Source organism: Bombus fervidus, chromosome 4 (genome assembly GCF_041682495.2).
Source record: "Bombus fervidus isolate BK054 chromosome 4, iyBomFerv1, whole genome shotgun sequence".
Lineage (NCBI taxonomy): Eukaryota > Metazoa > Arthropoda > Insecta > Hymenoptera > Apidae > Bombus > Bombus fervidus.
Genome location: NC_091520.1, coordinates 9831074 through 9858055, shown reverse-complemented (window position 1 = coordinate 9858055; position 26982 = coordinate 9831074). Strand labels below are relative to the sequence as shown.

At 37.5% G+C, this 26982-nt stretch overlaps 7 protein-coding genes across 11 annotated transcripts in view; 5 read left to right on the top strand and 2 right to left on the bottom strand.

The window, feature by feature from the left end:
* Window positions 1-147: 147 nt before the first annotated feature.
* On the top strand, window positions 148-2069 carry LOC139986719 (ribonucleases P/MRP protein subunit POP1-like). The gene is made up of 2 exons (XM_072002256.1): window positions 148-887; window positions 969-2069. Exons 1-2 carry the CDS (start codon window positions 239-241, stop codon window positions 2015-2017), a joined length of 1698 nt encoding a protein of 565 aa, XP_071858357.1. The 5' UTR covers window positions 148-238; the 3' UTR covers window positions 2018-2069.
* A 151-nt stretch (window positions 2070-2220) lies between these two features.
* On the top strand, window positions 2221-3909 carry LOC139986700 (carbonyl reductase [NADPH] 1-like). Its single transcript, XM_072002231.1, has 4 exons — window positions 2221-2381; window positions 2481-2741; window positions 2824-3062; window positions 3144-3909. Exons 1-4 carry the CDS (start codon window positions 2364-2366, stop codon window positions 3475-3477), a joined length of 852 nt encoding a protein of 283 aa, XP_071858332.1. The 5' UTR covers window positions 2221-2363; the 3' UTR covers window positions 3478-3909.
* On the bottom strand, window positions 3620-4566 carry LOC139986715 (U6 snRNA-associated Sm-like protein LSm2). The gene is made up of 4 exons (XM_072002254.1): window positions 4299-4566; window positions 4149-4216; window positions 3987-4077; window positions 3620-3903 (listed from the first exon to the last, which is right to left on the bottom strand). Exons 1-4 carry the CDS (start codon window positions 4299-4301, stop codon window positions 3778-3780), a joined length of 288 nt encoding a protein of 95 aa, XP_071858355.1. The 5' UTR covers window positions 4302-4566; the 3' UTR covers window positions 3620-3777.
* Window positions 4567-4728: 162 nt separating this feature from the next.
* Window positions 4729-7650, top strand: Abp1 (Actin binding protein 1). The gene is made up of 5 exons (XM_072002208.1): window positions 4729-5125; window positions 5530-5698; window positions 5767-5999; window positions 6069-6246; window positions 6323-7650. Exons 1-5 carry the CDS (start codon window positions 5043-5045, stop codon window positions 7082-7084), a joined length of 1425 nt encoding a protein of 474 aa, XP_071858309.1. The 5' UTR covers window positions 4729-5042; the 3' UTR covers window positions 7085-7650.
* A 144-nt stretch (window positions 7651-7794) lies between these two features.
* On the bottom strand, window positions 7795-9550 carry Clp (cleavage and polyadenylation specificity factor subunit 4). Its single transcript, XM_072002230.1, has 4 exons — window positions 9155-9550; window positions 8721-8924; window positions 8352-8541; window positions 7795-8275 (listed from the first exon to the last, which is right to left on the bottom strand). Exons 1-4 carry the CDS (start codon window positions 9255-9257, stop codon window positions 7912-7914), a joined length of 861 nt encoding a protein of 286 aa, XP_071858331.1. The 5' UTR covers window positions 9258-9550; the 3' UTR covers window positions 7795-7911.
* Window positions 9551-14789: 5239 nt separating this feature from the next.
* On the top strand, window positions 14790-23331 carry LOC139986697 (purine nucleoside phosphorylase). Of its 4 annotated transcripts, none has more exons than XM_072002227.1 (6): window positions 14790-15120; window positions 19381-19475; window positions 19590-19768; window positions 20059-20234; window positions 21169-21359; window positions 21467-23331. In XM_072002227.1, the coding sequence occupies exons 1-6, from the start codon at window positions 15008-15010 to the stop codon at window positions 21688-21690; spliced, it is 978 nt and encodes a 325-aa protein (XP_071858328.1). In that variant the 5' UTR covers window positions 14790-15007; the 3' UTR covers window positions 21691-23331. The 4 variants fall into 4 exon arrangements, with proteins under 4 accessions (XP_071858328.1, XP_071858327.1, XP_071858330.1 ...); XM_072002226.1 differs by having other exon boundaries at window positions 14797-15120; window positions 19560-19768; XM_072002229.1 differs by lacking the exon at window positions 14790-15120 and adding an exon at window positions 17630-18833.
* Window positions 23332-23477: 146 nt separating this feature from the next.
* The window catches only part of Syn1 (Syntrophin-like 1), a 369480-nt gene continuing 365975 nt past the window's right edge, over window positions 23478-26982 (top strand). The window contains exon 1 of one of the 2 annotated variants that reach the window (XM_072002192.1): window positions 23478-26841. In XM_072002192.1, the coding sequence (XP_071858293.1) occupies window positions 26818-26841 (24 nt within the window). In that variant the 5' untranslated portion in view covers window positions 23478-26817. Of the gene's footprint in view, window position 26982 lies in introns of both variants that reach the window. The other variant, XM_072002193.1, reaches the window with a different exon arrangement.

Here is a 26982-nt window from a genome sequence, read left to right as displayed (position 1 = left end):
TTTTTTTTTTCTTTTTATATGATATACACATGGTAATAAATAATTTGAAAATATTATTACAAACAGAAACTATTTTTTTTTTTTTAATGTTACATATATACTCAATTTATATATACTTGTGGATTCAAAGTTTGTATGTTCATTGTACACAATTGTTGGCTTTAATAGCAAACAATAAATCAGTAGTATTTTTATATCTAGTTTTGAATTTCGCTTGAGCGACGAACATTCTACTTCTATGAGTGATCAAAATATGAGATCTTGCTTATACATTAATGAAAAGAATTGTAAAATGAGTATTCATAAGAATACTTTTAATCGATTTCGTTTTTATGGACCATTGACAACTAGTGTTTTAACAAGTGCTCTACAGTTGCCGAATTTCGATAAAATACTTAATTCGAAATTGGATACCATGCAATTAGATCATAATCAAATGGATTATGAGGAAGATGAAAATTCTGATAAATTATGGTATATGGAGTATTATGATAATCAAGAAAATATTGAGTCTTTGAAAATTCAAGAACAATTATGGCAAATGTTAAAAACATTACGATCACCTAGTCAGTTGCCACCAAATATTGTTTTTGGTTTTACTGTCTTGGATCCAAGATTCCATTTACCAGATAAAAGAACTAGACCTCAAAGAGAAACACAGACAATTGAAATGGTGTCAGTACCTCCTACAAATGCAAACTCTAGTCCACTTTGGGAACAGAAAATGAGAGAGAAAGTCAGTAAGACATGTGCAACAACAAGTGCAATTAATAAACTAAGAAGTCAACGCTTAGTACCTGGTCTAGATAATGACAAATATTTTAATGAAAAAATCATGGCAAAGATACCAGTATTGTTGATTCAAAAACCTGGTATCGGTAAAACAGGTAATTTTTATTAATAACAATTACATCGGAAAACTTTCTTATCAATAAAGATAATCAAGATTGATAAATATGTTATTTTAGGGTTAGGTTCTGGAGTAGATGTTATTCTTCCATCTAATTGGGGAATGCCATTCTGGCTTGCTTGTATATTTCGTTGTGTAAGAGTTGGTGCACTTAGAGAATCAAAATCTATACTATTTGAATGTGAGAATATGCAATCCCCAGATATTAATGATCCAGATACACCTGCATATACAAGAGAAGCATTAAGTACCAAATTGGAGCTAAAAGAAAAGTATTTTCATTATCCACCAAATAGGCGCGTGAACTTCGTTAAATTCGGAATTTCTAGTCCTTTTTTCTGTGAATGGAAAATCTTAATGAGAGAATGGACAGATACAGAAGATTTTTTTGTATTAAGAAATCGTAAATTATTAAATTTCTTGCAAAAATGCTTAGTTCAAGAAGATAATACAAGAAGATATAATACATCAAATAATCATGTATCAAGTCTTACTCTGCAAAGTGCATTTGAAGACAGAAATTGTTTAATTCGCGTTAAAATAGATATTATGAAAAAAGGATGTCCTAAAAGATTTGCAATAATATGTATGCCAACTAATGAAGACATAGAAAAGTTTAAGAACGATAGAAATTGGTCAGGTCCTGTGGAAAAATTAAATGTTGATCCAAATGAAAGTACTCGTAAAATATCGCGAAAGAATCATTTAGCTCTTTTAAAACGGCTAAAGAAACAAAGAATACGTCATAAAAAAACACTAATTAATAAATTGAGTAAAATGTTAAATAAAGATTTTCAAAGTTTTAGTTATGAAAATAAATTAAAGAATTTGTTAGAAATAAGTCGTGAAGCCATATGCAAACAATCTCAAAAAACGTCGCAGTTGTATCTTCCAGATTGTGTTAAAGTACGAAATTCTTGTGATAGAGAGATTATGGGCTATATTACAATGGGTGATTTCTGTTTTACAAAAGCAAAAGGTATAGGTTTAGGATATGCAACATTAAATTCATTAATTGAGCTGATCAATAAAAAACATCCCTTTGTTCTTGTTAGAAATATTCAGACAAGACAATATAGAATTGCTAGACTACAAGTAGTAACTTAACAGTAGCTATCCTGTAGTATTATTTATAATAAATTGTTATTTAATATTGTAACATGTAAGTGAACTCTGTTAAATACCGTACTATTTAAAATACCTTTTTGTAACATATATGATATGTGGTAGTTGAATTATTTACAATGGAAAGAAAAAGAGAAAATTGATAAATAAATCTAATCATTATATCGAATTCGTTATCGATTGCCAAGATTTTTCACAACTATATAATGTGTGATGATTTGCTATAGTACATTCAATCCAGTGTAACGTATTATTATCAAAGTATTACGGTTAACCTCCTCGAATTACTATTTTGCTCATATAGGAAAATTGGTTTAAAATACCCAATATGACACGTGTAGCTGTCGTAAGTATAAATTATATATTCTAAAAACTTTGTATAGTTTTATTGCTTAAACTACCGTAACGGTCACATCATACATATCTTAATAAATCGAATGTTTAGGTAACCGGTGGGAATAAAGGCATTGGATTTGCTATTGTAAAACAACTTTGCAAACAATTTGATGGGGTTGTTTATTTAACAGCTCGCGATGTTATTCGAGGACAGAACGCTATTAAAGAACTTGAAAAAGAAGGTTTAAACCCAAAATTTCATCAACTTGATATTACTGATGAAGATAGTATTTCTACTTTTCATGATTATTTAGAAAGAACATATGATGGATTGGATGTATTAGTTAACAATGCTGGTATTGCATTTAAGGTAATTAAAACTATATTTATTTATTTCTTTTTTTTTTTTTTTTCGAAAAAGATATTCTCTAAAAATTTTTTTAATTATACAGAGATTTATTAAAGTACCTTTTTATCTGCAAGCTAAAGAGACATTAAGAGTAAACTATTTTGGCTTAAGAAAGGTATGCAGCAAACTTTATCCATTATTGAAACCACATGCACGTGTAGTACATGTGTCAAGTTCTCATGGTCATTTATCAAAGCTTCCTGATGAAGAATTAAAGAGAATATTATCAAATCCAAATCTTAAGGAGGAAGAATTAGACGATATTATGTATGATTTTATCGAGTATGTTGAATTACAAAAATATACTAATTTACAATCTACTTTGTTTCATGGAATGTATTCTAAATTTAATTATATTTTTAGAGCTGCAAGGGTAGACAGACACTTAATGAAAGGATGGGCACATTCTGCCTATGTTACAAGCAAAATTGGAGTATCTACTTTAGCTAGAATTCATCAAACAATGTTTAATTCGGATACTAGAAAGGATCTCGTAGTGAATGCTGTGCATCCTGGCTTTGTAGACACAGATCTGACTAGTCATAAAGGTAATATGACGCCTGATGAAGGTGCCGAGGCCCCTGTATATGCTGCATTATTACCAGCAAATACAGACATAAAGGGTAAATATATCTGGTATGACAAATCATTAATGGAATGGTCAGAGTATGAATTTATATATGACAATACGAGTTAATTTGGATGAATAATGTAAAACGATATACTATATATACATATACTTACTATATTATCTTTAAATGTATTAATCTTATGTGTGATTAACAGTTTTTTTTTTCTTTTTATATGATATACACATGGTAATAAATAATTTGAAAAAATTATTACAAACAGAAACTATTTTTTTTTTTTTAATGTTACATATAAACTCAATTTATATACTTGTGGATTCAAAGTTTGTATGTTCATTGTATACAATTGTTGGCTTTAATAGTAAACAATAAATCAGTAGTATTTTTATATCTAATAACAGCACAAATTATCTTGCTTGAACTGCTGCTTCTTTGCGTGCAGCATCCTGTAATAGCTGAGTATCCACTTCATCTCCTGGCAGTTGTACATAACGTACTACTGATCCTCGAATAAAACAGTTTTTTACAGACAACTGAAAGATATTGTATTTTTACTTTATGTTACAATTTCCTTTACTATTAAACATATAAAATCATAAATATATGCACTACAAACCATGTGAGGATATTTATCTGGATCGGTCACACTTATATCAGTTAACTTTATATTCAGGTATTGATCCACTGAGTGCAAAGTACCACAAATGCTACATACAAAAGTTTTATTAGGTGATCTTATAAACATTACAAAATAGAGTTTATCTTTTGATGAACTTACCTCAAATCATTTTTTAATTCTACAACTACGTCCTTTCCGATCAAGGATTTGAAAAACGAATAAAACAACTGTAAAAAGCATAAAAAAGAAATTATTTTATTATAAAAAGAAACAGAGGTTAACCCGCCAAATGAAAAACGTTCGACTTACCATCTTTAATAAACAAAAAATATCCAATTTTTAAATTCGTTTATCGTATTATCTACTGAACATAATGAAAATATAATTACTGAAACTAATAATTATACTAATTTCTCGATTGCCGGCACGAAATTACTGTTATGACAATTTGTTTGAAAGTGTCACTATACACGTTGCGAGTTTAGGGTTTGTACCATTAAACATTGACTTCAACATTTATCTCATCGATATTTTTTCTTATTTACAAAATTTTTATCTATGTTTACAAGCATACTTTCTGTATTTATCGATAATTTTTAGAAATAAAAGATACAAATCAAGATAAAATTCGATAATTTCATACTATATAAAGTTATATAAAATATTTCAACTGTATCTTGCCTCTTATTTGCTCGTGTTACTTTTACTGATTGGACATCTCCGCCAGTAGGTACGCGTAATCAATCGTACTTTGTAGAACAGTCTTGAACGATTTCATCAATAAAGTTTTGTTTAAATATGTTTTAGCATACGTCAAAACCTGTGTGCTCATATTTGTGTGTTTAAATATAAGTTAATTTAGTTCTTCATAATCGATTTAAGCACGTTGCCTATATAGATAAGATCCATCGTTTTGCGGTTGGTAACAGAAGGGCGTTGACATTTAATCAAAAAGGCAAAACGTGAAGATGCAACTGTGACATTAATTTGCCAGTAGCAACTTTTTCGTATTTGTTGTTACGGTTGATTTTTCTTATGAACTGAACAAAAAAGATGTCAATTAATTTAACAAAAAATAAAGACGCTTTGGTGGCTGCTTGGCACAGCGTAGTCGACGATAAATCGTCTACTAACTGGTAGGCTTGCATCTTTTTCTCTTATGTTGTATTTTATCATTCCGGCTAATGCGTCGATATGAATCCGGTATCTTAAAGATTCACAAATGTTCAATTGAATCCTCAAAAACTTGCAAAATAAATTGCTATAATATATTAAGTAACTCTTCCTTTTACATTTATCGATCGATATAAATAGCGCAAAATATATAATTAGCATTTACAACGGTAAAACAAATAGTCGGTAACACTACACATACGGAGAATGAAAAATATTTTTTGCGAAATATAATAATTTTGTACCTTTATTGGAATTCACTAATTATTAATATATCTTCTTACTTTTAATTAAAAATGAGGGATTGTAAATATATAATACATATTATTTAATTAAATTTATTTTATTAAGTTATTATCATTCATAGGGCCTTGTTTGGATACGAAGGACAAACTAACAACTTAAAAGTGGTTGGTACTGGAAATGGAGGTCTGGAAGAAATGATTGACCGTTTAAATAGTAGTCATATTATGTATGCCTTTTGTCGTGTAATAGATAATAAAACAAGTCTACCAAAATGTCTCTTAATAAATTGGGTAAGAATTCATATTTAAAAAGTTAATGATTTCATTACATATATACAATAAAATGAGTTGCGTTTTAGCAAGGTGAAGGAGCACCAATTGTTAGGAAGGGCACTTGTGCAAATCATATTAGGGATGTAGAAAAATTATTAAAAGGTGCACATATAACGATTACTGCTCGCTCTGAAGACGATGTTGAAGTGGATTCTATCATGGAAAAGCTTGCTAGAGCAACAGCTTCGGCATACAAATTTAATGAACCACGTGGGGAAAACGAAGGTAATACAGGTCCTGTGGGTACCACATATCGCAGGTATATATCTTTAGTGTTTTAATTATAAGAGTATCAGAATCTCCAACTTAAAGATGATACGTATTGCAGAGTAATTCCCGAACAAGAAATAAATGCAACAGAACGTGATCAATTTTGGCAAAGAGAAGAAATGGAAGAGAAGAAAAGACTGGAACAAGAACGTATAAAATGTGAAAAAGAACGGCAACGGCTTGAAGAAGAAATTAGAACTAGAGAAGAAAAAGAAGCAATGCTCAGAGAACAACAAGTAAATACATTTTATATTATTATTTTTATTATTTAATAGTGAATATTTTGCTATTTAAATTTTGATATACTTGTAGGTCACTGCCAAAGAAAATTCAATAGCGCGACAAAAGTTGGCGGAGCAACGTGCCGAGGAGGCGAATAATAAATTTAATCAACTAGCCGCAAGTCAACACTATAGCAACGATGTTGAAGACGATCATAAATCGCGAAGCGAAGAATTGCGACGACAAAGAAGTAAAGAAACGCAACAGTTAATTGCTCAAAGAACGATAAATGCAAGAGCTGTTTTCGAACAGAATTCGGCAGCTGGTCAAATGAAGTCTTCTCCAGTGCAGCAACAATATATACCGAAGAATAGTCATGTAGAAGCAGCTAAAAAAGCATTCGAGGAGAGTCAGCAAAAAGAAATACTCCATACAAAAGTGGAAGAGGAAGTGAAAACAGAAGTGAATAAAACACATAACTTAGATGTAGTAACCACCACCGCTTCAAATGCATCTTTATCCCCGAATCAAGTTCAAGAATCTAAATTGTCAGAGCCAGAAGAAGAACCTGAGCAACAATCGGCGACGAAAGAAGCAATTACTGAAAATGAGTTGTACAGTCAAATGGATGGTCAGTACTTATATTTTGACCCAAATAATGAAGGAATGAAAGCAAGAGCCTTATATGACTACCAGGCAGCTGATGATACAGAAATTACTTTTGATCCTGGAGATATTATTACACATATAGATGCTATTGACGAAGGATGGTGGCAAGGTCTTGGTCCCGACGGTACTTATGGACTTTTTCCTGCTAATTATGTCGAAGTTATTGATTACAATACGACATGATAAGAAACATTCTTGTGCAAATAGAAGATCTCTTTCCCCAATTAAAAGGAAACCATACTTGCTTTTTCGCATATAAAAGTGACATTCAGTATTTTCATGGTTCTGATGACTTTGCACTTTTGTTTTAATAATAACAGTGTTTAGGTACGACGTATTTCGAAGAATGAGAAAAACAATATATATTTAAAATAAAACAATAACTTATGTTTAGGTATTAAATGCACACCCAATAACGAAGGAATTTAATATCTCTGATAATAATCACGTGAAAGATAAATATTATTAATATTTTAGCGAACAAGATTTTAAAAATTAATAGTCTTACAATGCCACTTCATATACAAATGGCGAAGTACGTCTTCCCATGTTCAACGTCACAAACTAAATAAATTAGCGGTAAACAAATATATCTTTTTATAACATTCTACGTCGAAAATCGATGCGCTCATAGATATAGCGTATTTAATAATTTAGCAAATACCCTTTAAATACATTTACAAAATGTAATAACGAGTATTTAGGAGTATGTTTAATTCTTTAAACAATAAATTAAATTTGTTATAGTATATACTTCATAGTATTTTAACCCAAAATATCCTTTAAACATTCTTTAATTTGACCAAATTTTTTTTATAGAAAATACAAAATATTTATAATTATTTTATTTTATTTAAAGGTGTTGGAATCTTTTATTACGAGTCAATATGAAATTAATTGTATTAAACCTATTTTACTATATGATATATAGAAATTTTTACAGACAAGTGATTTTACTAATAACGAAACATAATCATAATATTAATCTTACACAAATAAAATAGGTGAAATCATCTACGGTAATTTTGATTCTGAGTAGCACTTCCACTACCCCCAGCATGGCTTAAAAATGCTAAATGTCCCTTTGGACATTTATTGGCATAATGACCTTTAGTTCCACATTTGTAACAAGTGACTTCTTCTAGCGGCTTTTGAGGCCCTCTTGGTGGGGGCCCATTATGCATATTCATGTGATGCGTAGCATGAGAATTACCTTCTATTTCTTGTCTAACTTGAGCTTCACGTACATCAGGTGGCATTTTATTACAATAAATTGCTTTATGGCCACCTTCCCCACAAAAGTGACAGGTGATCATTACCTTTTTTCCTTCTTTAGGTTGCATATCTTGCACTGCTGGTAATTCAAATCTTGGACTGGAAACAGAACAAAAATTGTAACAATGTATCTAAATAAGAACAATTCGAAATATTAACTTGGTGATAAACTTACTGCATAAATTTACAATTTGGACCTTCGGGACAAAATCCAGCTAAATAAGCCATGCATAAAACACGACGAACATGTCGATGTCTACATAAAGGTCCATGTCTGCAGAATCCACGATCATACCAAGGACAATCTCTGACTTTAGTTTCTGGGTCGATATGTAGGAATGGACATTCTTTATTGTGACAAGCATCTAATAATTCATAACTGATTTTAGCATACCTAGTATACCATACTGAGAAATCTTAGTAACACCATAAAGAAAAAATATTAAAAAAGCAATAAAAAGGTATTTATAAGTTTATCATAGGTAGAATCTTAGAAGAAATAAGAATGAAATATTATATTTTATTATATGCTATATATACTTACTGAATCTGGAATAGAAATAACATTCTGGCATTTTTGTCATATCATATTCATGTAAAAATTCACACTGATCACCCTTTTTACAAAGACCTCTTAACCAATGTTTACATACTATTGTACGATCTCCACGTACGTGCCTAAATGGACAAGAGGCTCCTTTAACACATGTACCTCTTGGATAAAATTGACATACTGCAGCAGTAGATTCTATAAGCAACGAGACAGTAAACAGATAAATTTAATCAGCGATGAATAAATAGTATAAATTTAAATTAAAATATTAATATCTCAATGAAGATCGTCGATATAACAGAGTATATTTTATTCAAAAAATACAGAGTAGCAATGTGTGCAATTTGACAATTTCATTTTCCAATTACTTTTACATTTTTAGAAGATAACCTAAACAAATGCAGTATACGAAAACTATCACGTACTGTCCATTCCAGTAAAAGGTAAAGGAAGTGCTCCATACTGTTCATCAAGAGCAATTTCAATATCAAATCGCATATTATCCACATTCGCCACTAGACACTCCATTATTGTTTAAAATCTATCAACAACCACAATCACAAATCTATTTACTACCGTATACACAATAAGCATTAACTTCATTTACAGCTAAATTAAAGTTTTTATCGCGGAACATTCATTTCTAAATATTGATGAGCATTATTAGTAATATTTCCACTAATTCATCATTAAACAATTTTATTAATTCGAACTATTTATTGATCAAAGAAAATTACAAGTCCAATTTCTCGCACACAACATTATTCTGCACGTGCGTTGATAAGATTGAAGGCGTCATTTTATTTCAGTATTTCACATTGGCGCTCTTGAATGATTCTTGTCTACTATTATCCACAGAGCTTCTTCTGGATTGGAAATTTAGCGCCACCTGCTTTGAGTAAAATTTGAAAAAAATCACAGTTACCTTTGATAGAAAACTCGTCAGCGAACAAATTATCGACTTTAAAAAAATCCAATGTTTTTACGTCTTCTGCGATTTATTATTACGGATTTATCAATTACAATTTATTTATGCATAGCAATTATATAGAAGTTAAAAATGTAGCAAACTTTTTCTTTATACATGTAGTGAAGTGACATATCTCTCAAACATCTGAAGTTCAATAAATACAAAATAAATGTAAATATGTAATAAATTCTTTAATATGAAAATTGTTTGATTTAACAAGGAAATTTAATAGAAATAAGTTTCTTTCTCCGTAAAAACCACTTTGATTGATTAGGTTAAATACATACATTCGAACTTTTTCCAAGATGAGTACGTTAATTTGTATAATGAAGACTCTTTGCTAGTACAACTCTCTTGGATGATAAATCAGGACTGCGGAGTCCGCAATTAAAATTTCCCACTCTGACGTCGGCTTCTCCTTTTTTTTGCTTCGACTCTAACTCCGACCCGACTTTATTTATGATAGATTGTTACATACTAATTATATGTATGTATGTACATAGTTAACTAATATTCAATAGACAATACTTCTATCTTGGTAAAGTATTTTTGCTCTTACAAAATAGTTCAAAATATAAAATAGTTCCCTCAATACGAGATTCCATGGGAACGTGACTGCCGTTTTGTACAAGGATTACCTATATTTTATATTTTTGTATTTTGATACAAATTCAAATTTGATACAAATTTTGATACAAATTAGTAATATTTTTAATATATAGATAATTCTATTACAACTTTTAATTATTCTAAGTACATTTTTGATTTTCGTCAAATTTCCTAGCGTGGAGTCGTATTCAGCATATTTTTTTCCAATTCCGCTTCCGATTCCATGCTCGAATTCTCTTAGTTTCCGAGATATTCGCGAAAAATTGTCACGACATCACTACAATGAATTCTGCCTCCAATTCTGCATCCTCACGGCGCGAGAGTCGGGTAAGATGACCCAAACTTAATTCTTATCTTTTGTTTATAGTTTATATAGGTTTGGGTTAGATGTCATCTTATCCGGACGCCTCGTGGACCAACGGTCGACAACCAATTCTAACGCATACGCTGTCGCGAACGCACAATTCTAGGCAGAACTTATGTACGGCGCCGACACTACCAATATTTTTTTGCGAATATCTCGGAAACTAAGAAAGTGCGATATTTTTGCGAGAGAAAAAAGTTGTTCCAAATGTTCAGTTTTACAACATATTCGAAAATCATGGAAATCGATAATCGAGGGTAAACTTCTAAATGATTACCGAAGTTCCTTCCGAAATTCGACTCCGACTCCCTGTGATAAATACCAATCACTTAACGTCTTCGATACAAGCATCCACTATAGCCAGTAGCCACCGAACGCATCCCCATGCTAGAGCGCTGACTAAAGTCAATAATAAATATACGCAATCGCTGTTGCTCGCGGTCGTTAAATGATAGTACACGGCGGACGAGCGCCGTACCAGAGAGGTTAAATACAATTCGCGTAATGTTGACAGTAGATAATATTTCTGAATTCTATGTATGCGGTGATAATTCATTGGAGGTCAGTGATAAATCAGAACCCCAGCGAATCCGTTTTGATTACTTCTGATCAGCCGAGAGAGTCGAGAGATTTCATAACGTCATGCATGTACTTACATATCTATGTCTCTACACGATTAAAGCAATAACACTAAAATATTGCATCGGATGTTAGTTTCGTAGTCATTGATCAGTGACAGAAAGGAAGACATTTTTCCTTCGTTAAGATTTTTCGTACATTTTTGCTCGACACTTTTTATGGGTCAATTGAGTTTATTCATTTGACATATTTATATAGAAAAGTTCTCGATACCACTTGCTTCGAAAAGATATTCCTAATAGAAGAAAGAACTTATTTTTGTTATTTTATATTTGTTCTTTTATTGAATATCGCATTTAAAGAATATAACCAATAGTAGCGACATCGAATAACTATGCAAATTACATAGGATAAGTCAATGAATAAACGTCTTTATCGTTATTGAGAAAATATTATGTTTACGACGCTATAGTTGCGCGCGATTACGTAATAAGGCAATTTATGCAACAATTATTCGCTCTTACTTGTTTGTAACAATATTTTGTCAGTCGTACACGACGATAATGAGATTCGCATCTTGTTGCGATTCGAGTAACTTCATCAAATACTCGAACATTGTTATTTGATGTCTTAAACATTCTTCGATAAGCCATTGCTGTTCTTATATTCTTTCCGCCCGCGTAACAAGGCAGATGTTAACTGTTCGATTCCCTGTAAAGTATCTTCATTGACCTTCTGTGTTTGCTTTTCTTCTCGAATCTTATGAAACACGAAACATCGACTTACTCAACGATACATATTGGCTAAGAAAAGAAATGCGATTACTGTGATTCATTGTAACCCGGATTACAATACATCCGCTATCGGTTTTCGTCGATGTGCGATTTAAACTGACCCGAGATTAAAATTCGCTGGCAATAGTCGACGATTATAATTCGTTGAAAACGTAAAGATTCGCGAGACGTAGGTTCGTCATCTATTTCCGGTTAGTAAGCACCTGTGCTCAGGCTTGATTCATTAACTGTTGCGCGTCGAACGACGCTTAAAAGCAAATAGGATTCGTGTCCACGGTGAGCGCGTTAATTACGTGATTCTGTTTAGTTTATTTGACACAGATCCGATTCGATTATAATATCGCGTGCAAACAAATTAAAATTCGGCAAATTGTTCAGGCTGTTTGTATATGCGCGTCGCTCAATCCCAGCTCGAATGTCGGCATATCGGCATTTTCAATCCTTGATCTTTTTATTCTTTCATCTTTTCTCCTTCCCTTTTCTCCTTTCTTTAGTTTCACCTTGACTACGATTAGAAAAGTTTTACGACACTGAAAATCTGCCCCTGGCGTGCCGAAAATTTGTTTGCGGCCAAAAGGCCGACGTTCTTTGTGGACGATCAGCGAAATTATGCATTACTCGTTGCATCGTAAAGTAGCTTTCGACTCACGGGGGAGAAAACCGGTGAAAACTGAATTTACAGTCTATTCGAGGCCACGTTGTCTGCGTCTATTTTGACCCCTGTTACACTCTCCATGTTGGAGCGATAATTTGCAAGTTGCGGCTCCATTTACTGTTTTCGATTCCCTGGCGCTGTCACGTGTATTTTTCATTTTGTACATTGCTCGATGTTTCGTTTTGATACGTCGCTGAATATATGACGTGAATAACACGACATAAATAAAAAAACGACGATCTTTATTGTTTAGTATTAACCAGTAAACCTTGAACTTCCAAACTTATCAGATTTTATACTTTTATTATTTTATTTATTTTTTTCAGATTTATACTTTTCAACCGAAGATCCAAGAAAGTATTAATTTTTGTATCTTTAAATTCCAACACAATTCTGGAATTCCAACTGTTTCGTGTATATGTGTTATAGGAATATTTTTGTTTCATCGACTATCTTTCGTGTATTATTGATGTACACAACAAGTCTAAATACGTAACATAATCATATTGTGTAAGAATAGCTTTATCGCCGACACAGAATTACAATTTTGAAATTATATTGCTCAATGAATTCAGAAGTAACTTGCATTGTGCAACTGTCACAATGTACTTTCGTTTTTTGTTTTTGATCATCGAAGATCAATCACGATAAGATAGTTGTTTTGTAACGATTTGTCTTAGACGTTGTTGATCATCGATACATACGAACAAGATATTTGAACACGTAAAAATAGCATTTATCGCTGCCGTAAATTACCAATCGTTTTTTAATTCGCTCGATTAAATTCTCTTTACTTCGATTCTCAAGTAATCTTAGCATAATCGCATTATGCGCGGAAAGTTCCAAAGTAAATGGCGCGACAGTGAGTTTTCTTTTTTTATTCGAACGATACGCTTAAGTCGCCAATTGGTATAAGAGCAACGACTAATATCGAACGCTAGAGAGTTTCTCAAAAAACGAGAGCGCGTGTAACTCGAGGAGGATTGTTAAATTTTGGCCGGATCGTGTACGAGGCCCGACTATCGGCCATAATTGGCTCATTATATGGGGCACTAGGAGCCAGCCAAAATTCGTGCCCTCGCAAATTGAAGCACGTGTCATCGTTGATGCGTAAATCTGCCACTAGATTCCTCGATACGACGCGGTCAAGTGGGAAACGTGACTGCATCGTAATTAATATTCGGATGAATTCGAGATGCACACGAGCAACAGTTTGGCCGTACGCTTGTATCGCGTTTCTCCTTCGAAAATGTTATTGTATCGTTGATTGTTAGTCGAATGTTTTCGCTGGGATTTACCTTCGGCTTAAGTTATCACGAGACTTCCCTTCACAAATCGAATTTATTCTCCTGTTTCTGTCCACAACGCGGTGATTAAACGCTTCGAAGAAAGTTATCAAATCCCGGAATTGAATATCTGATTGAGAGATAGGAGTGATACAAATCCGATGAGATTGTCGGAGATCATTTTGCAGAAAGATAGAAGAACGGTTCGAATTGCATGGACAGATGCAGAAAAAGAAATTACCGCGTGGTTTACAAACGAAAACCTGTAATACGTCTTCGCAGGGTATCATTTATCGAGAGAAAATCAACTGGTCGGTCATTACTCGAACAAGGTGTACGAGTTTCGCGAGGACGTTGGTGGGTAGTGTTGCAATCGAAGAACCGTTTCTCAGCGACCTTAATCGATCATCGCGACGTGGAAAGATCGTATCGGTCATCGAAGTCACCGCGATATCGGAGAATCGGTGAAGTTTGTTCGCACTTGGCAAAGGACTTTATTGTTTTCTTCTGAAACGAGATAAATATTATTTGTTCGCACAGGAAAAATGCACTTGTTGCTCGTAGGACGAGAAGTGTCATTGTTCTCGCTATTATTCCTGGTATGAACCGTAACGTCGTGGAGCGGCATGGAGGAAATTAGATCACTTAATTCTTTATCGCTTAAAAAGTTATCGTCGCGTTCCCCTTCCTCCCAACGACTTTCCGACCGACTCGATCTTCGTGAGGAGTGGAGGAAGCGTGAGTAACCGTCCGAAACGATTGGCCAGTTCGGCGAAGCTCGCGATTTTTTAACCGTACTCCCGGGTATCTGTATAAAACAGCAGCAACCAGAGACGCTATAGTCACTAGTCAGACTTTCGTCAAACAACGTATACGCGTTTTATCGTTTATTCATCGAATTTTCCTCCGACTGGTTCTGTTCTTGTTTCTCTTGCCTTTCTCGTTCGTGCTCTATTAAGGTGACGGCGGGTTTTTTATCAACTTGGATAGACTGGTAGATTGGATCGGGGCATAAAGCACAATGCCTTTCGCGAATAACGACGCTGTCAATGGACACAATCATTACCCGCAGGTGAAACGTCCCACGGATGATGAATTTTTATACACGGCAGTCAAGCATCATCGGCACAACACGTAAGTCGTTCGTTTCTTATTGGTGAGAACAAAGTGAAGTATGGCTGTCAATCTATTGGATCTATGCGTCTCATATTTCAAATAAAGCTATTGTTATCGATTACGTTCGTCCAGTTCGAATCTCATCGACAGAGGCAAGTTACGGTGATTGCAAGAAATTCGCGAAAATATATTCAAATGGTCTAGTTATGGTTAATCGCTTCTCATGACGAAACGTTTTTTAAAATTGCTGCGGACGGCTACTCGAAACGGTTGTTGCACAACTTTCAGTTAATCAACAATGTGAAATCGTTAACTATATGTATATTACATAGTAATGAGAGTGTGTATGAAATTTCCAAGTGTAACTAATTTTCCAGGACTTGTTCTCATCCTTCTTCTCTCTTATTTACATGGGAGTTCACGATGATACGATATTAGCATACCTTCGTGTTGCAGTGGGCCATTTAATTTCCAAGATAGACGGCCTGGAATTATTTCGGACAGGACGATGTTTAACACGTGTCACGATTTGTAAGTTCGTCAGGGACAGGGCAACAACGTGACCGTGAACTTTGCAGTCACGTGCACGATGACTTCTAGAACGAAGCGTATTCGATTCGGTGGAACGTCGTTTAGAGTGTTGGAATTTTCTTCTTTTCACTCCTTTCTCTGCGTATTATCCTAACGAAAGGGAAAAGGTGTTCTCTAGCGATATCCAGCTGTAGGAATTCAGGTGTCAGCGTTAGTGGGGAGAGAAACTTGTCAGCAGTCTATTCGTACACGTTCGAGATACGTCAGACGTAGACGACAGCTTCCTGCAAATTCGCGTATTCTGAAATGTCCAATTAGAAGTTTCGAGCGTTCATACTTTGATTTTGTTTATTTAATCGAGCAAACAGGAAGCTCGCGCGAAACTCACAAGCTACGCTTGGGACGAACGCAAACAGGAATTAAACGTAATGGCGCGATGAGGTTGACATTTCGGTAAATAGCGTTGGGAAACCTAGAGAGGGAAAATGAGATGGCGAGGGAGGGGATCGATTTGACCCTTTTACTCGTTGTCACTTTGTGTTTGTCAACACTCGTTCTGATCGTCGCGCTTATTAGAATTTATTACGATCGTTCGTATTATTGAGACCACTCGTGATGCTCCGCAATTGATCGCGAGGTTATTTTAATTTGATCGAAGTCCGAAGATCGGTGGATCGACGAATTGCAGCCATTTCTCGTCGAGTGACCAGTATCCGCGAAGTGGTGTAGAAACTACACGCCGAATCAAATATGCAAACAGATTTGTAATTTAGTTGCAGCTCCCCTTTTTCGTTCGGTGCTCGATTCTTTTTTCGCGTCGCGTCCTCTACTCGCTTCCATCAGATATGAATTTTTATCCGGTACATTTAATATTTATCAATGTATTTCGCCCCGTTTTTTATTTAGATCACTCCGTTCTTTATCCGTCTCCTCGTCAATCGCTTCAATTTCGACCTATAGATTCGAGTAGAGTCAAGCTACCTGAAAAATTAACGAACTTCCGTTGTTACGTCGGCCGACTCTCTACCTGGACCGGGCCTCGCATCGCGAGCGGGATGGCAATCATATGTCTGCACATCCTTATTGCTTACTCTAAAGAATCTCAAGGACCGACCATAAATCTTAGAAAATTCCAACTAAAGTCTCTCAGGTCGAACAAGGATCTTTTCTACGAAAGCATTTTCTAAGATCTCTGGTTTGTGTCCGGAAAACACTTTAAAATTAGTTCTTTTTCACACGTGCGATACTTCCCACCACCAACTTTCTATCGAGGGCGGTAAGACCCCTCCTAGTCCACCAACAATCGTAATAGCCAATAGAAACAATGTCTATTACCCTCACTTTCCTGGCCAAAAACTATCATCAACAAATCGGATGATCCCGTGCGCTAGACACACCCTTCCCTAGCTCTCCTCTGACACAGCATCGTCACTTTCAGGGTAGTCCGTTTTCGTCGTCCGAACAATCAACAAGTCTAACACGGTTCTACCCTCAAGGTAGTCCGTTTTCGTCGTCTGAACAGTCAACTAGTCTACCACGGTTCTACCTTTAAATCAATCCGTTTCGTAAAGTCTAACTAACTCATCGGAAGATATCGTCAAGTCGGGTCATACTTCTGTAACGCATAAGCTGTACTCATCGTCAAATACTTGTGACGCTCATAATATTGTGTAATCCATTGTTGAATATATATATCATATTAACCTGTTAACGCAGCGTTGATTTCAATTAACCACCTCTGTTATCCTAATCGAAACAAGGGGAACGACTATTTCGCGGCGTCGATTAACCGAATCGTAGCGAGAATTTACGCCTCTCGCTGACGCGTTTTCCTCGCGACCGCGTCTCTCCGCGAACGGTCGTAACATCCGTTTCACTTCGCGTAAATCAACAAATTATCAGTAGAACTATAGCGGCCCATGGTCGTAGGAAAAGTTTCAAGTTGAAACGGAAAATTCAAAACTGAGAGATCCATAATATTGTGCCTTGAAACGGTGTTTTGAGTTACAAGGTGTAGAAGCAAAAGAACTTTGAGTAGATTGTTATTGCTGTTTCTTGTGATAACGTCCGTTGATATAAATGTAGAAATATTATTATCCTTTCTTCGATTAGTATATTAGCAGTGAGCGAGCGACGATTAAAACCGGCATACACTATCTTTGCATTTGTACTTGCATTTATTTCAATACATCCGACTATTATTGTACAAAGTCCATTCGTTTCTTTGACAAACAAGCTTACACGTTATACACCTTACAACTTATTTTTTCGTTTTCTTCTATCGAAAGTTTGACAGCGTGATGTGTGGCTTCGCTTACGATTGATCGACAAATCCGAGACTCAGCCATCTCTTACGAACGAAGCAGTCCGAACGATGGCACCCTGAGTCTCGATCGAATCCAAAGAAGTAACACACCCTAAGCCAAGTTCCGAGTATGGCGTGCATTCATAATCGAGATTAGAGCGACTGATATTGTATGCAAAATTGCGGTGGCGTCATTGAATCCTCGTCATGACCCGGGGCTATGTGCATTCACGTCGTTATAATAATCGTCCATCTCACATTTGCCATTCATAACGGACCACCGTACAATCTCGTTTTACGATGGAGCATCCGCGAATGCGGTTAGTTTAATGACGTTTGGTGTACTCGCGGCTATATCGAAGCTTTTCCACGGGTACTCCGCGAAACTGCGAAGCAATTCTCAAATTCGCGGTTGAATACGATTGTATTGGGAACGGTGCGGTGAGGGAGGAGGGGCGGTATGCATATTCAAGGCGTATTCAACGCGTTATAATTCGATGTCCCCTTACGGCGATGCGTACACGTACACGACAACTTGATAGCGGCGGCTCTCGTCTTACGTCCGCGTCTTTCTTTCCAATTACCGAGTTTTCGGCCGGCGAGGGGAACGAAATGAAAATCTCTGGAAGGTTCGTGATAATCCAAGGGACGAAAAATGGGTGGCGATTACCTTATCCTGGAGACTCGTTTCGCTTCGAAACGTTCCACTCGCGAGGTTGTCAGGAGCAGGGTAGAATGAGAATCTTCGCTTTGAGCTTTCGCGGATATTGCGACGCGGAACGACGAAAAATAGAGGAAGGAAAAAAGAAACAAGGAGAAGATGCGAAAGAAATATGGAAAAAAGGAAGGAACAGGGGTCGCCGAGTGCGGAGACATTAAAATTCACAGTGGGATTGTAAGTAATTTTCGATCGTGTCACGTGTAGCATTATGCTGGAGGCGCATTTATTCGGTCGAATGCCATGGAAATTCTGTGTGTGCATCTGTGCGTAGAGGCTGTTCGCGAGCGCATTTTGCATTCGCGTACGCGTGAATGCATACACGGGCTAGATGAGTTGTGCACGGGACGCGCATACACACTCGTAAACATGTTACGCGGCCGTTCGCGTATTTCGATGCATGATTTGTAATACCCTGGAAGCCTACATTCAGCTTAAATCCGGCGCTATTTGAGCCTGTTAGCAGTTTAACAGGTAACTGCACCGTTTTGTGATAGTTTCCACGGTGAAATTATGTCGGCCGGCTGCGAACGACCCCAGTTCCTCTTGTACTCGCCCAACTCATCCCGATTATTTCTGGACGTTTCTATTATTTTCACGAGTTTATTCAACCTCGTGTGAAATATTCGAATCATGGAAAACCGTTTTTCTACTGTGAAAATATTAACTCCTCCAGCTAAAACGAACAGGGCCTGATTAATTAATTCGCTTTGTATATATGCAGATATACGTACGAAGCTTTGCAAGAATCAGCGCAATATCTGTTAGACCGTGTCAAGATCAGGCCAAAAATCGGCATCATATGCGGTTCTGGAATAGGTTAGTATGGCTTTTCAAACGCTTTAGTGTCTTCGGTTGTCGCAGCGTATTTTCCCAGTCAATGTTTTGTCTATTCCTAAACAGGATCAACTGAACAAAACGAGTTGTGTCCAGGTTCCCTGGCAGAATCCCTCGAGAACAAGCAGTGCTTTCCATACGAAGAAATCCCACATTTTCCTGTCTCCACGGTCAAGGGTCACCAAGGACAGATGGTATTCGGTTATCTGAAGGGTGTGCCGATCATGTGCATGCAAGGGAGATTTCATTATTACGAGGGTTATCCACTCTGGAAGGTAACGTTTCTTTGTGTATTTCTTTCTTTTCCATACGAACTTATAGTTGCTCGAAAACAAAACTTATTCGACACGACCGACGACATTTAGTATAGACATATATAGATATATAATATATATGACAAGAGTAATTTTCGTATCTCTGATTAAATTTGTAGACATCGCAATTCGATGATACGACGTGTTGCAACGCATCGATCATTCGAGATTTACGTTTAATGACATTTTACGTTCTCTGATTATCTGGAACGTCTAATGCTTATTATTTTTCCTCTCCTCTTCACGTGTAGTGCGCTATGCCAGTAAGAGTTATGAAGCTCGTAGGCGTGACTCATCTGATCGCGACGAACGCCGCGGGAGGTCTAAATCCCACATACAAGGTTGGCGACATTATGATGGTGAAGGATCACGTGAACATGATGGGTTTTGCTGGGAATAATCCTCTTCAAGGGCCAAACGACGACAGGTACTTTCCCTCGTTCCTCTCCTCGTCAACGCGTCGCGCTATGAAACGCGTCACATTACTCCATTTGGTGTTACTACATGCTCCTACGCTTCCTTATCGAGTCCTTGCTGCTTATCTTTTTCCTTTGCGTAAAATTCTCATGTTACCGTAAAGTTCTCGATGACCCAGAAATTAGCAACGGTAGGAATTTTTTTTTATTTTATCGACGGGAGGAAAAAATGAAAGAAAGAAGAGATAAAATGAGAGACAGAGAGAGATGATGGATGAAAATGGAGGAGCCAGGGGAAGAATAAGGAAAAAATACTGGTTGAAAAGCGGACTAGTGAGATTCACGGCGTGAACGGCAATGAATTCGAATCCGCTTGCAGGCGACAAAGGCTTTCGGGCTCGTTTCCGGAAGGAAAGTCGTCGACGGCGCTCGCAGATTGCGGACCGCTCGACGACTCGATTCTTCGAGTGCTTGCCCCGGGGGCAAAAGGGAGGGAAACGGGTGGCTGTGCGAGATCGTTGAGGTCGTCGAAGGAATAAAATTAATCTATTTCATCGGAACAACCCCTTGAATCGGATTGATGAACTATTTACCCGACGACACAAAGAATCTGATTGACGTATTTACCTAAGGATCTTTCTCGATTTTTCTGCCTAACCTTCCCATCTTTTCTTTGCTTTCCACCCTATCCGCTTTCGCGTCTCGTTCAGGCTCAGCCAAGTTTTCGTTAACTTTCCATCCCGCGAAACTTGAGATTCTTTCATTGTAGATACTTTCCTTTCCCTTTTTTCCCTTGTTACAGCAACCTCTGGTATTAATGAAACTCATCGAACATGCTCGCCAGTTTTTCGCGCTTGCCCGCACTTCTCTAACGATTACCCTCTTCTCGACGATACAAAAACCCCTTCTGTCTTCTCATCCCGGCGATGCATCTTCGTGTTTCAGATTTGGGCCGAGGTTCCCACCGATGAACAAAGCTTACAACGCCTTCCTCTTAGAAATCGGCGAACAGGTAGCGGATGAAATGGGTATAAAAGACATCGTGCACAGAGGCGTGTACACGTGTCTCGGAGGACCAAATTTCGAGACCGTGGCTGAATTGAAGATGTTAAGGATGATCGGTGTCGATGCAGTAGGTTTGTGGTCGAAAGCTTTTATACTCCAATTTTCCATAGACTCTCCGTCGGCAAATTATTCTGCCGCCCATAGTATATCGACTATCGCGATTCTACTTTATTTGCAGGAATGTCTACGGTTCATGAAGTGATCACTGCCAGGCACTGCGACTTGATCGTCTTTGCTTTCAGTTTGATCACGAATCAATGCAGCACCGATTATGAGAATCACGAAGAAGCGAATCACGAAGAAGTGATGGACGTAGGGAAAGCGAGGCAATCATTGCTGCAGGACTATGTGTCGCGCATCGTGTTGCGTCTACGGGACATATTGGGGCTAGAAACGAAATGATTCGTGTAATTTATATTTCCACCGGCCGCCTTTTAGTTTATGGTAATCGTGTTCGTCAGTTAGTGCTTCGACGAAAAACGACGGCGAAAAAGAACGTCTCGACGCGCACGATTTTTACGCAAAACGCTGTCAGAACGATTCTTTCTATCGGCAATCCGACATTAGAGGAGTGCAAAAATTTGCGAGCGCAAAGAAACGTGTGTTAGGTACGTAGAAATTAGTAGGGACCACCTTATGAGTGCCATCAGGAGAATATTGAAACATTCTTTTTTTATACTGCTCGTTAAACTTCTACTTGCCTGAATATATTCCAGGTGAAAAGAGAGTTCGGATGTTTGTATCGAGCCGCGTGATGTGAACAGCTTGTGACGATTAGTTAAGTGTATAGAAGCTTTGGACAAAGGTTTTAGTCATAGAACGAACGATCGATTAGATTTTCCTTCCTGTTTTCTCAACGCAAAATCGCGAATCGACGATAAACAGTGGGTAAACAAGATCGAATTAAATGAAATCAGTATTCAGCGGTATTTCACCGAGCGAACAAGCGCCCATTTATCTGCGAAGAATCAGCTTATCAGTGTACCGTTGAAAAGGATTTGCGTTTAACTGCGTTCTCTTTAATTATGCTTTCGTCCCAGCAGTCAAAGGATAAGCATATCTATGTATACGCGCGTATTGAAAATCTGCTTGAATTAGAGAACCACGGGTCGCTTGGCAGTCGTGCGTCTCTGATCTCGATTGATTCGTTACACGTCTTGAGAGAGCTTCTTTTGCTTTAAAAAGAGGGAACGGTTTAAGGGTTGGGAAGGTCGGTAGATGCTACGTCCTCCCCGCCGCGACAGCCTCGTCGATTTTCCTCCCTCGCTTCGTTACCTTCATCTCGTTTCCGTGCTTTTCCATCGCTAATGCATCGGTGTTCGGCTTCGATAAATCTCGAGCGGCGAAGACCATACTGCCGCGGCCCTTTTCCTCTCTTCGTTTTCCGCCATAGTTGCTCCATTCGTATTACCTTCTACGATGAAATTATGACACGACGTCGCACGGTGGAAAAAGTCACGGGGTTCGAAGATTCAGTCTCTTCGATCGTCTCCAGAATTGGAAAGTATTTGTCTCTCGCCGAGACGAACGCATCGAATATTTATATCCTTTTGAAAAATGTCTCCCTTTTTTTATGACGAGGAAAGGGAAAAATATTATTATTCGATCTTGCGAGCGCTTATGTCGCCACGGCGAAATAAAATCACGTCACTTCCGCGATTTAATAAAAAGCACGCGACCAGGCCGGGAAATGTTTACGCGTTTATTTCGTGATTTTATTGAAAGCTTGTTTAATAACTGCGCATCCAGGTGAAACACTGTCTGACATACATTTAGCGGAATTAATATGTACGCGTATGGAACGTACGAATCGAATAATTTTCTAGACTGTTCTTGTGCAATTTCGATCGCTGATTTTCCACTAAATATGTAATACTGCAACGATGCTTCAGGGGAGAAGGGAAAATTGCAATTATACGTCTCGAAGCTGGATACGAAACGCGAGGAGAAGCAATCGAAGATACAGCAATGGAGATCTCTCTTTTTGCTTTCCGCTCGCTCTTGTAACACGTAACTTTGACAAATACACCAGGTTTCTCTGAACTATACCTGTTGGATAATTAAACTTTCCCCTTTCGCTCGAATCGATCCGAACGTTTCGCTTAACGAATCGGTTCGGTCGATTTGTTCTCCGCTTTTGTGTGTCCAACATGACAATAAACTAATAGGAAAGAAGTATTCGTCGACGTATTCGAACGTTCGCGCTCCGATTCCTGGTATCCATAATTTAACTCGGTTGTACGTGGATTTTGTTTGACAAGCGTCACCAATATACGCGAATTCTCTCGCAACGACGATCTTCGCTCGTATTAAATTAATCGTACAACACCGAGTGCGAAGGTAACTAAAATCGACGATGACGGATCCCGAGGTAGCTGCCTCGAATTGGATTTTAAACGGCAAATCCACGCTGGCAACGGCACGTGCCATCTTTCGGAATAGGATACTTTCTGAATATCTGTACGAGACCGCTGCATCTTCTCCGATTTGAAAGGGATACACTCGGGCATGTTCCGTATGGTATTCAAGGGTAGGAACGAAGGCGTACGGGGCTTCGTCTGGCCGTATATTTCCACGTTGGAATAGAAACTGTACGAGGGATCAGTTATTGATATTTCTGAAACGGCAGATAAAACTTTTCCCTCTGTCTAGCAAGCCTGTCGTATATCTTTCGTTTACCGATCCGCCTTTGGAGAACAGCAATACCATAATCGAGATAGGGGATGATGTATTTCAGCCTTAACTTTCGCGTCATTCTAGCCGGTGATAATGTTAAAAAAAGAAGTTAACAAACGAAGGGAGCAACGTAAGAGGGTGTTTGCACGGCTAACGCTTAGAGGGATATAACGCTGAATGAAATTCAGAGCAGAGACGCCTTGATTATTTCAGAGAATAAGATTGATAAGGTAATCCCGTTTTGTATCTTTATAAGTTCTTCCCTTTTCATCGTCTTTGCTTTCTTACTGCCTGATTCCTCTATAAAACGAGACGTATAATGCGATTGTACTGTAATATCACGAGCGAACAAAAACTCCGTACTTTCTATGAATTAAAATGTAAAAGGCAAAGAGAAGGAATAAATGATACACTGTTAACGACGCATCCGTGTTCCTTTTTAGCAGTTCGTTTCATTAGATACAAAGTAAAACTGGATATCGCGGTGCAATAACGTGCGCGGGCTACCCATTCTTTCTCTTTTCGCGCGATATTAATTTATCTTTGAGGAAATCGATGGAAATAAGCGGAAATGAGAATAATCAAGGGAATACTAAAAATATCCAGATATATTAGCCTTCGAGCTATCATATTGCTAGGTGTTAAATTAAAGCATTTAAATCATGGCACGAACTGATGCAGTGATATCTGGTTGCATTTAGTATTCTATCTTTATCGATAGAGATTGGGTCGGGATTGGAAGTTTCTTTAATTTTAAATGAATTCTCGAGTTCTCATCTTCTGCAGTTTCTGTCAATTTACTTGCAATTATTCTAATTAAATTGCAATCCGTTAGTATAATTCAACGGTAATTCGTTATTAGTATTCTTAATGTTGAAGGGAATAGGTAATTTAATAATTGCAACGATCAGAGGACGTCATATATGCAGATCATGAGCAAAGAGTTCTTGAACCCTATTTTCTTTCACAAAAATGAAAAGATTCGCTAGAGAGCAACAGGAGGGCATTGAAAGCAATTTTGATAGTGAAAAAAGTTACGTAGAATTTTAGAAATGAAAGCAAAACAATGTAAGGGTACAATAAAAGAAAAATTCCACCAACAAAAAGCAGTAGAAGAACAGCGGAGAAGAAAGAGCAATAGAAGACGCGATGGTGTACAAGATAAGAAGTTATATGTATATAAAAAGTAGCGAAGAAATACAAAAAGATAAATATGTGTAATTGAAACGACTAGTCTTGTGACCGTTCGATGATTAAAATTTGAAGACCATTAATTACTCGTGTCCTTGTTCATTCATTTAAATGGCAGAAACGTGTAAATTTGAAAACTGGCGAATCCGTTACATTACTCGAAAGCTATTTTACTCAACTCCTCTTGGTATAAAAAACACTCGTTAAATATTTTACATACAGAGACATATGTTTATAGACGAAAAAATTAAATATTTGAGTGTAAATCAATATCCTACTAGCTAATATAAATTCACATAAATTATCCATTGAATCAATTCTATTTACTTATATCGCTGTTATTCTTTAAACTTTTATTCGTATTTCAATTATGCATAAGTACATTAGCACTTACGTTTGCATAAATAATTACATTACGTAAAATATGTGTCGATAAAGATGAACGCTGCGGACGCTCGATGTTTCGAAATTTTCCCGTCGGTCGCGCTGAAGTCGTTTTCACTCCCCTTTCGTCGCTTTCTATAGGTTCGCCGGGCTGGACGAACCGCTAGTCGAGTTAGTACGACTCGTGACGTCGCGGTAGTTGGCTGTTCGTTTCTTAGTGTACGCGATATCGTTTCGTCGGCGATGTGACCGGTTTTGAAAGTGACGTGCGATTTTTCGTACATATTATTACGCGTTTCGAAGCGGTCGATGATTTACTGGTACGACGATAATTTCAAGTTCGCTAATGTAAACGCGGGGAACGCGAGATACGTCCTTACTAGAAAATTTTGGCGTCACGTTCCCCTCGCGAGGATTCCATCACTCACTTACACGACCGGCTGTAGCTCTCGAAAGGATCTTCCGGAATACATTGCCGTTCGTTCTTTCGTTCATTCGTTATCCGTCGATGTCGTTGCAACATCTTAAGTACAACGACGATTCTCGTGGATCCTTGGTTCCGCGTTCGGAGTGCGGGAACGATATTACGAAACGACATTCGAACACGTTCGGTTGTCTCAATTATTCGTGCTTCTAGTTGGACGGTCAGTGTTTAACGGCGTGTCAAGCGACCGGCTAATTAATTGCTCGTTGTACGATCGGGGCGACTGACATTCGTCCCGAACGTTTAGGCAGGAGGCGTTGCTGTTACATAGGCACCGAAAAAAACGGCATTACGGCCTGAAGTTGACGCATTGGCGATCGCGCGCGCGCGCGCCTGATCGGTTACTCCAGTGTAAAAGAATTTACGTCTTTAGGTCGAATTACAAACGCGAGTCCTACGGCGAAAGTGAGCAACGGGTTGAGTGTAGTAGTCCAGGAGAGTGGATCACAAATAGGGAACAGAATCGCGGAGGCGTGTTCTCTCGACGAGAGTCTCACGGAATCGGAGTGCTTCCAATCGAGGACGAAAGAAAGAAGGCCGGTGAAACATGTCGAGGCTGCTGAAAGGCGAACCGACGGGCGGTTATATCATTGACTCTATCGTGGATCGTCGAATGTATTAACCGGCCGCAAATGACGCGCATCGTGGCGTGAACGAAGAGAAGAAAGAGACGGTGGCGGAGGACGAGCACACCGGACACGTTTCGGATTTAAACGGGGGAACAGTTTTCTGATCTAGCCAAAGTAAGAAAAGCAGGCCAGGCGTCGTGCCTCCCACTGCCTACCGGAAGTCATATGCCCATACACACGCGGAAAACGGTAAATCATCGTAGAAGCCATCGGCTATAACGAGCATACACGTTTATTTTGCATTGGACTGAAGCACGCCTGCCCCCTTCACCTCTGTCTGTTTTGTTTTCCTTGGTTCGCCTACCGTCATTGTTTCGCCTTTATTTGAGG

What these genes read in the sequence shown, in the direction of transcription:
- LOC139986719 (XM_072002256.1), top strand. Translation starts at nt 239, where the DNA reads ATGAGTGATCAAAATATGAGATCTTGCTTATACATTAATGAAAAGAAT. An exon ending in ACCTGGTATCGGTAAAACAG is followed by an intron (nt 888 to 968) that starts GTAATTTTTATT and finishes ATGTTATTTTAG; the next exon opens with GGTTAGGTTCTGGAGTAGAT.
- LOC139986700 (XM_072002231.1), top strand. An exon ending in ATGCTGGTATTGCATTTAAG is followed by an intron (nt 2,742 to 2,823) that starts GTAATTAAAACT and finishes TTAATTATACAG; the next exon opens with AGATTTATTAAAGTACCTTT. An exon ending in ATTATGTATGATTTTATCGA is followed by an intron (nt 3,063 to 3,143) that starts GTATGTTGAATT and finishes TTATATTTTTAG; the next exon opens with AGCTGCAAGGGTAGACAGAC.
- LOC139986715 (XM_072002254.1), bottom strand. An exon ending in GAATTAAAAAATGATTTGAG is followed by an intron (nt 4,078 to 4,148) that starts GTAAGTTCATCA and finishes TTTTGTATGTAG; the next exon opens with CATTTGTGGTACTTTGCACT. An exon ending in CAGATAAATATCCTCACATG is followed by an intron (nt 3,904 to 3,986) that starts GTTTGTAGTGCA and finishes AATATCTTTCAG; the next exon opens with TTGTCTGTAAAAAACTGTTT.
- Abp1 (XM_072002208.1), top strand. Translation starts at nt 5,043, where the DNA reads ATGTCAATTAATTTAACAAAAAATAAAGACGCTTTGGTGGCTGCTTGG. An exon ending in AATGTCTCTTAATAAATTGG is followed by an intron (nt 5,699 to 5,766) that starts GTAAGAATTCAT and finishes GTTGCGTTTTAG; the next exon opens with CAAGGTGAAGGAGCACCAAT. An exon ending in GTGGGTACCACATATCGCAG is followed by an intron (nt 6,000 to 6,068) that starts GTATATATCTTT and finishes TACGTATTGCAG; the next exon opens with AGTAATTCCCGAACAAGAAA.
- Clp (XM_072002230.1), bottom strand. Translation starts at nt 9,257, where the DNA reads ATGGAGTGTCTAGTGGCGAATGTGGATAATATGCGATTTGATATTGAA. An exon ending in ACCTTTTACTGGAATGGACA is followed by an intron (nt 8,925 to 9,154) that starts GTACGTGATAGT and finishes CGTTGCTTATAG; the next exon opens with AATCTACTGCTGCAGTATGT. An exon ending in TTATTTCTATTCCAGATTCA is followed by an intron (nt 8,542 to 8,720) that starts GTAAGTATATAT and finishes ATGAATTATTAG; the next exon opens with ATGCTTGTCACAATAAAGAA.
- LOC139986697 (XM_072002226.1), top strand. Translation starts at nt 15,008, where the DNA reads ATGCCTTTCGCGAATAACGACGCTGTCAATGGACACAATCATTACCCG. An exon ending in CATATGCGGTTCTGGAATAG is followed by an intron (nt 19,476 to 19,559) that starts GTTAGTATGGCT and finishes ATTCCTAAACAG; the next exon opens with GATCAACTGAACAAAACGAG. An exon ending in AGGGTTATCCACTCTGGAAG is followed by an intron (nt 19,769 to 20,058) that starts GTAACGTTTCTT and finishes CTTCACGTGTAG; the next exon opens with TGCGCTATGCCAGTAAGAGT.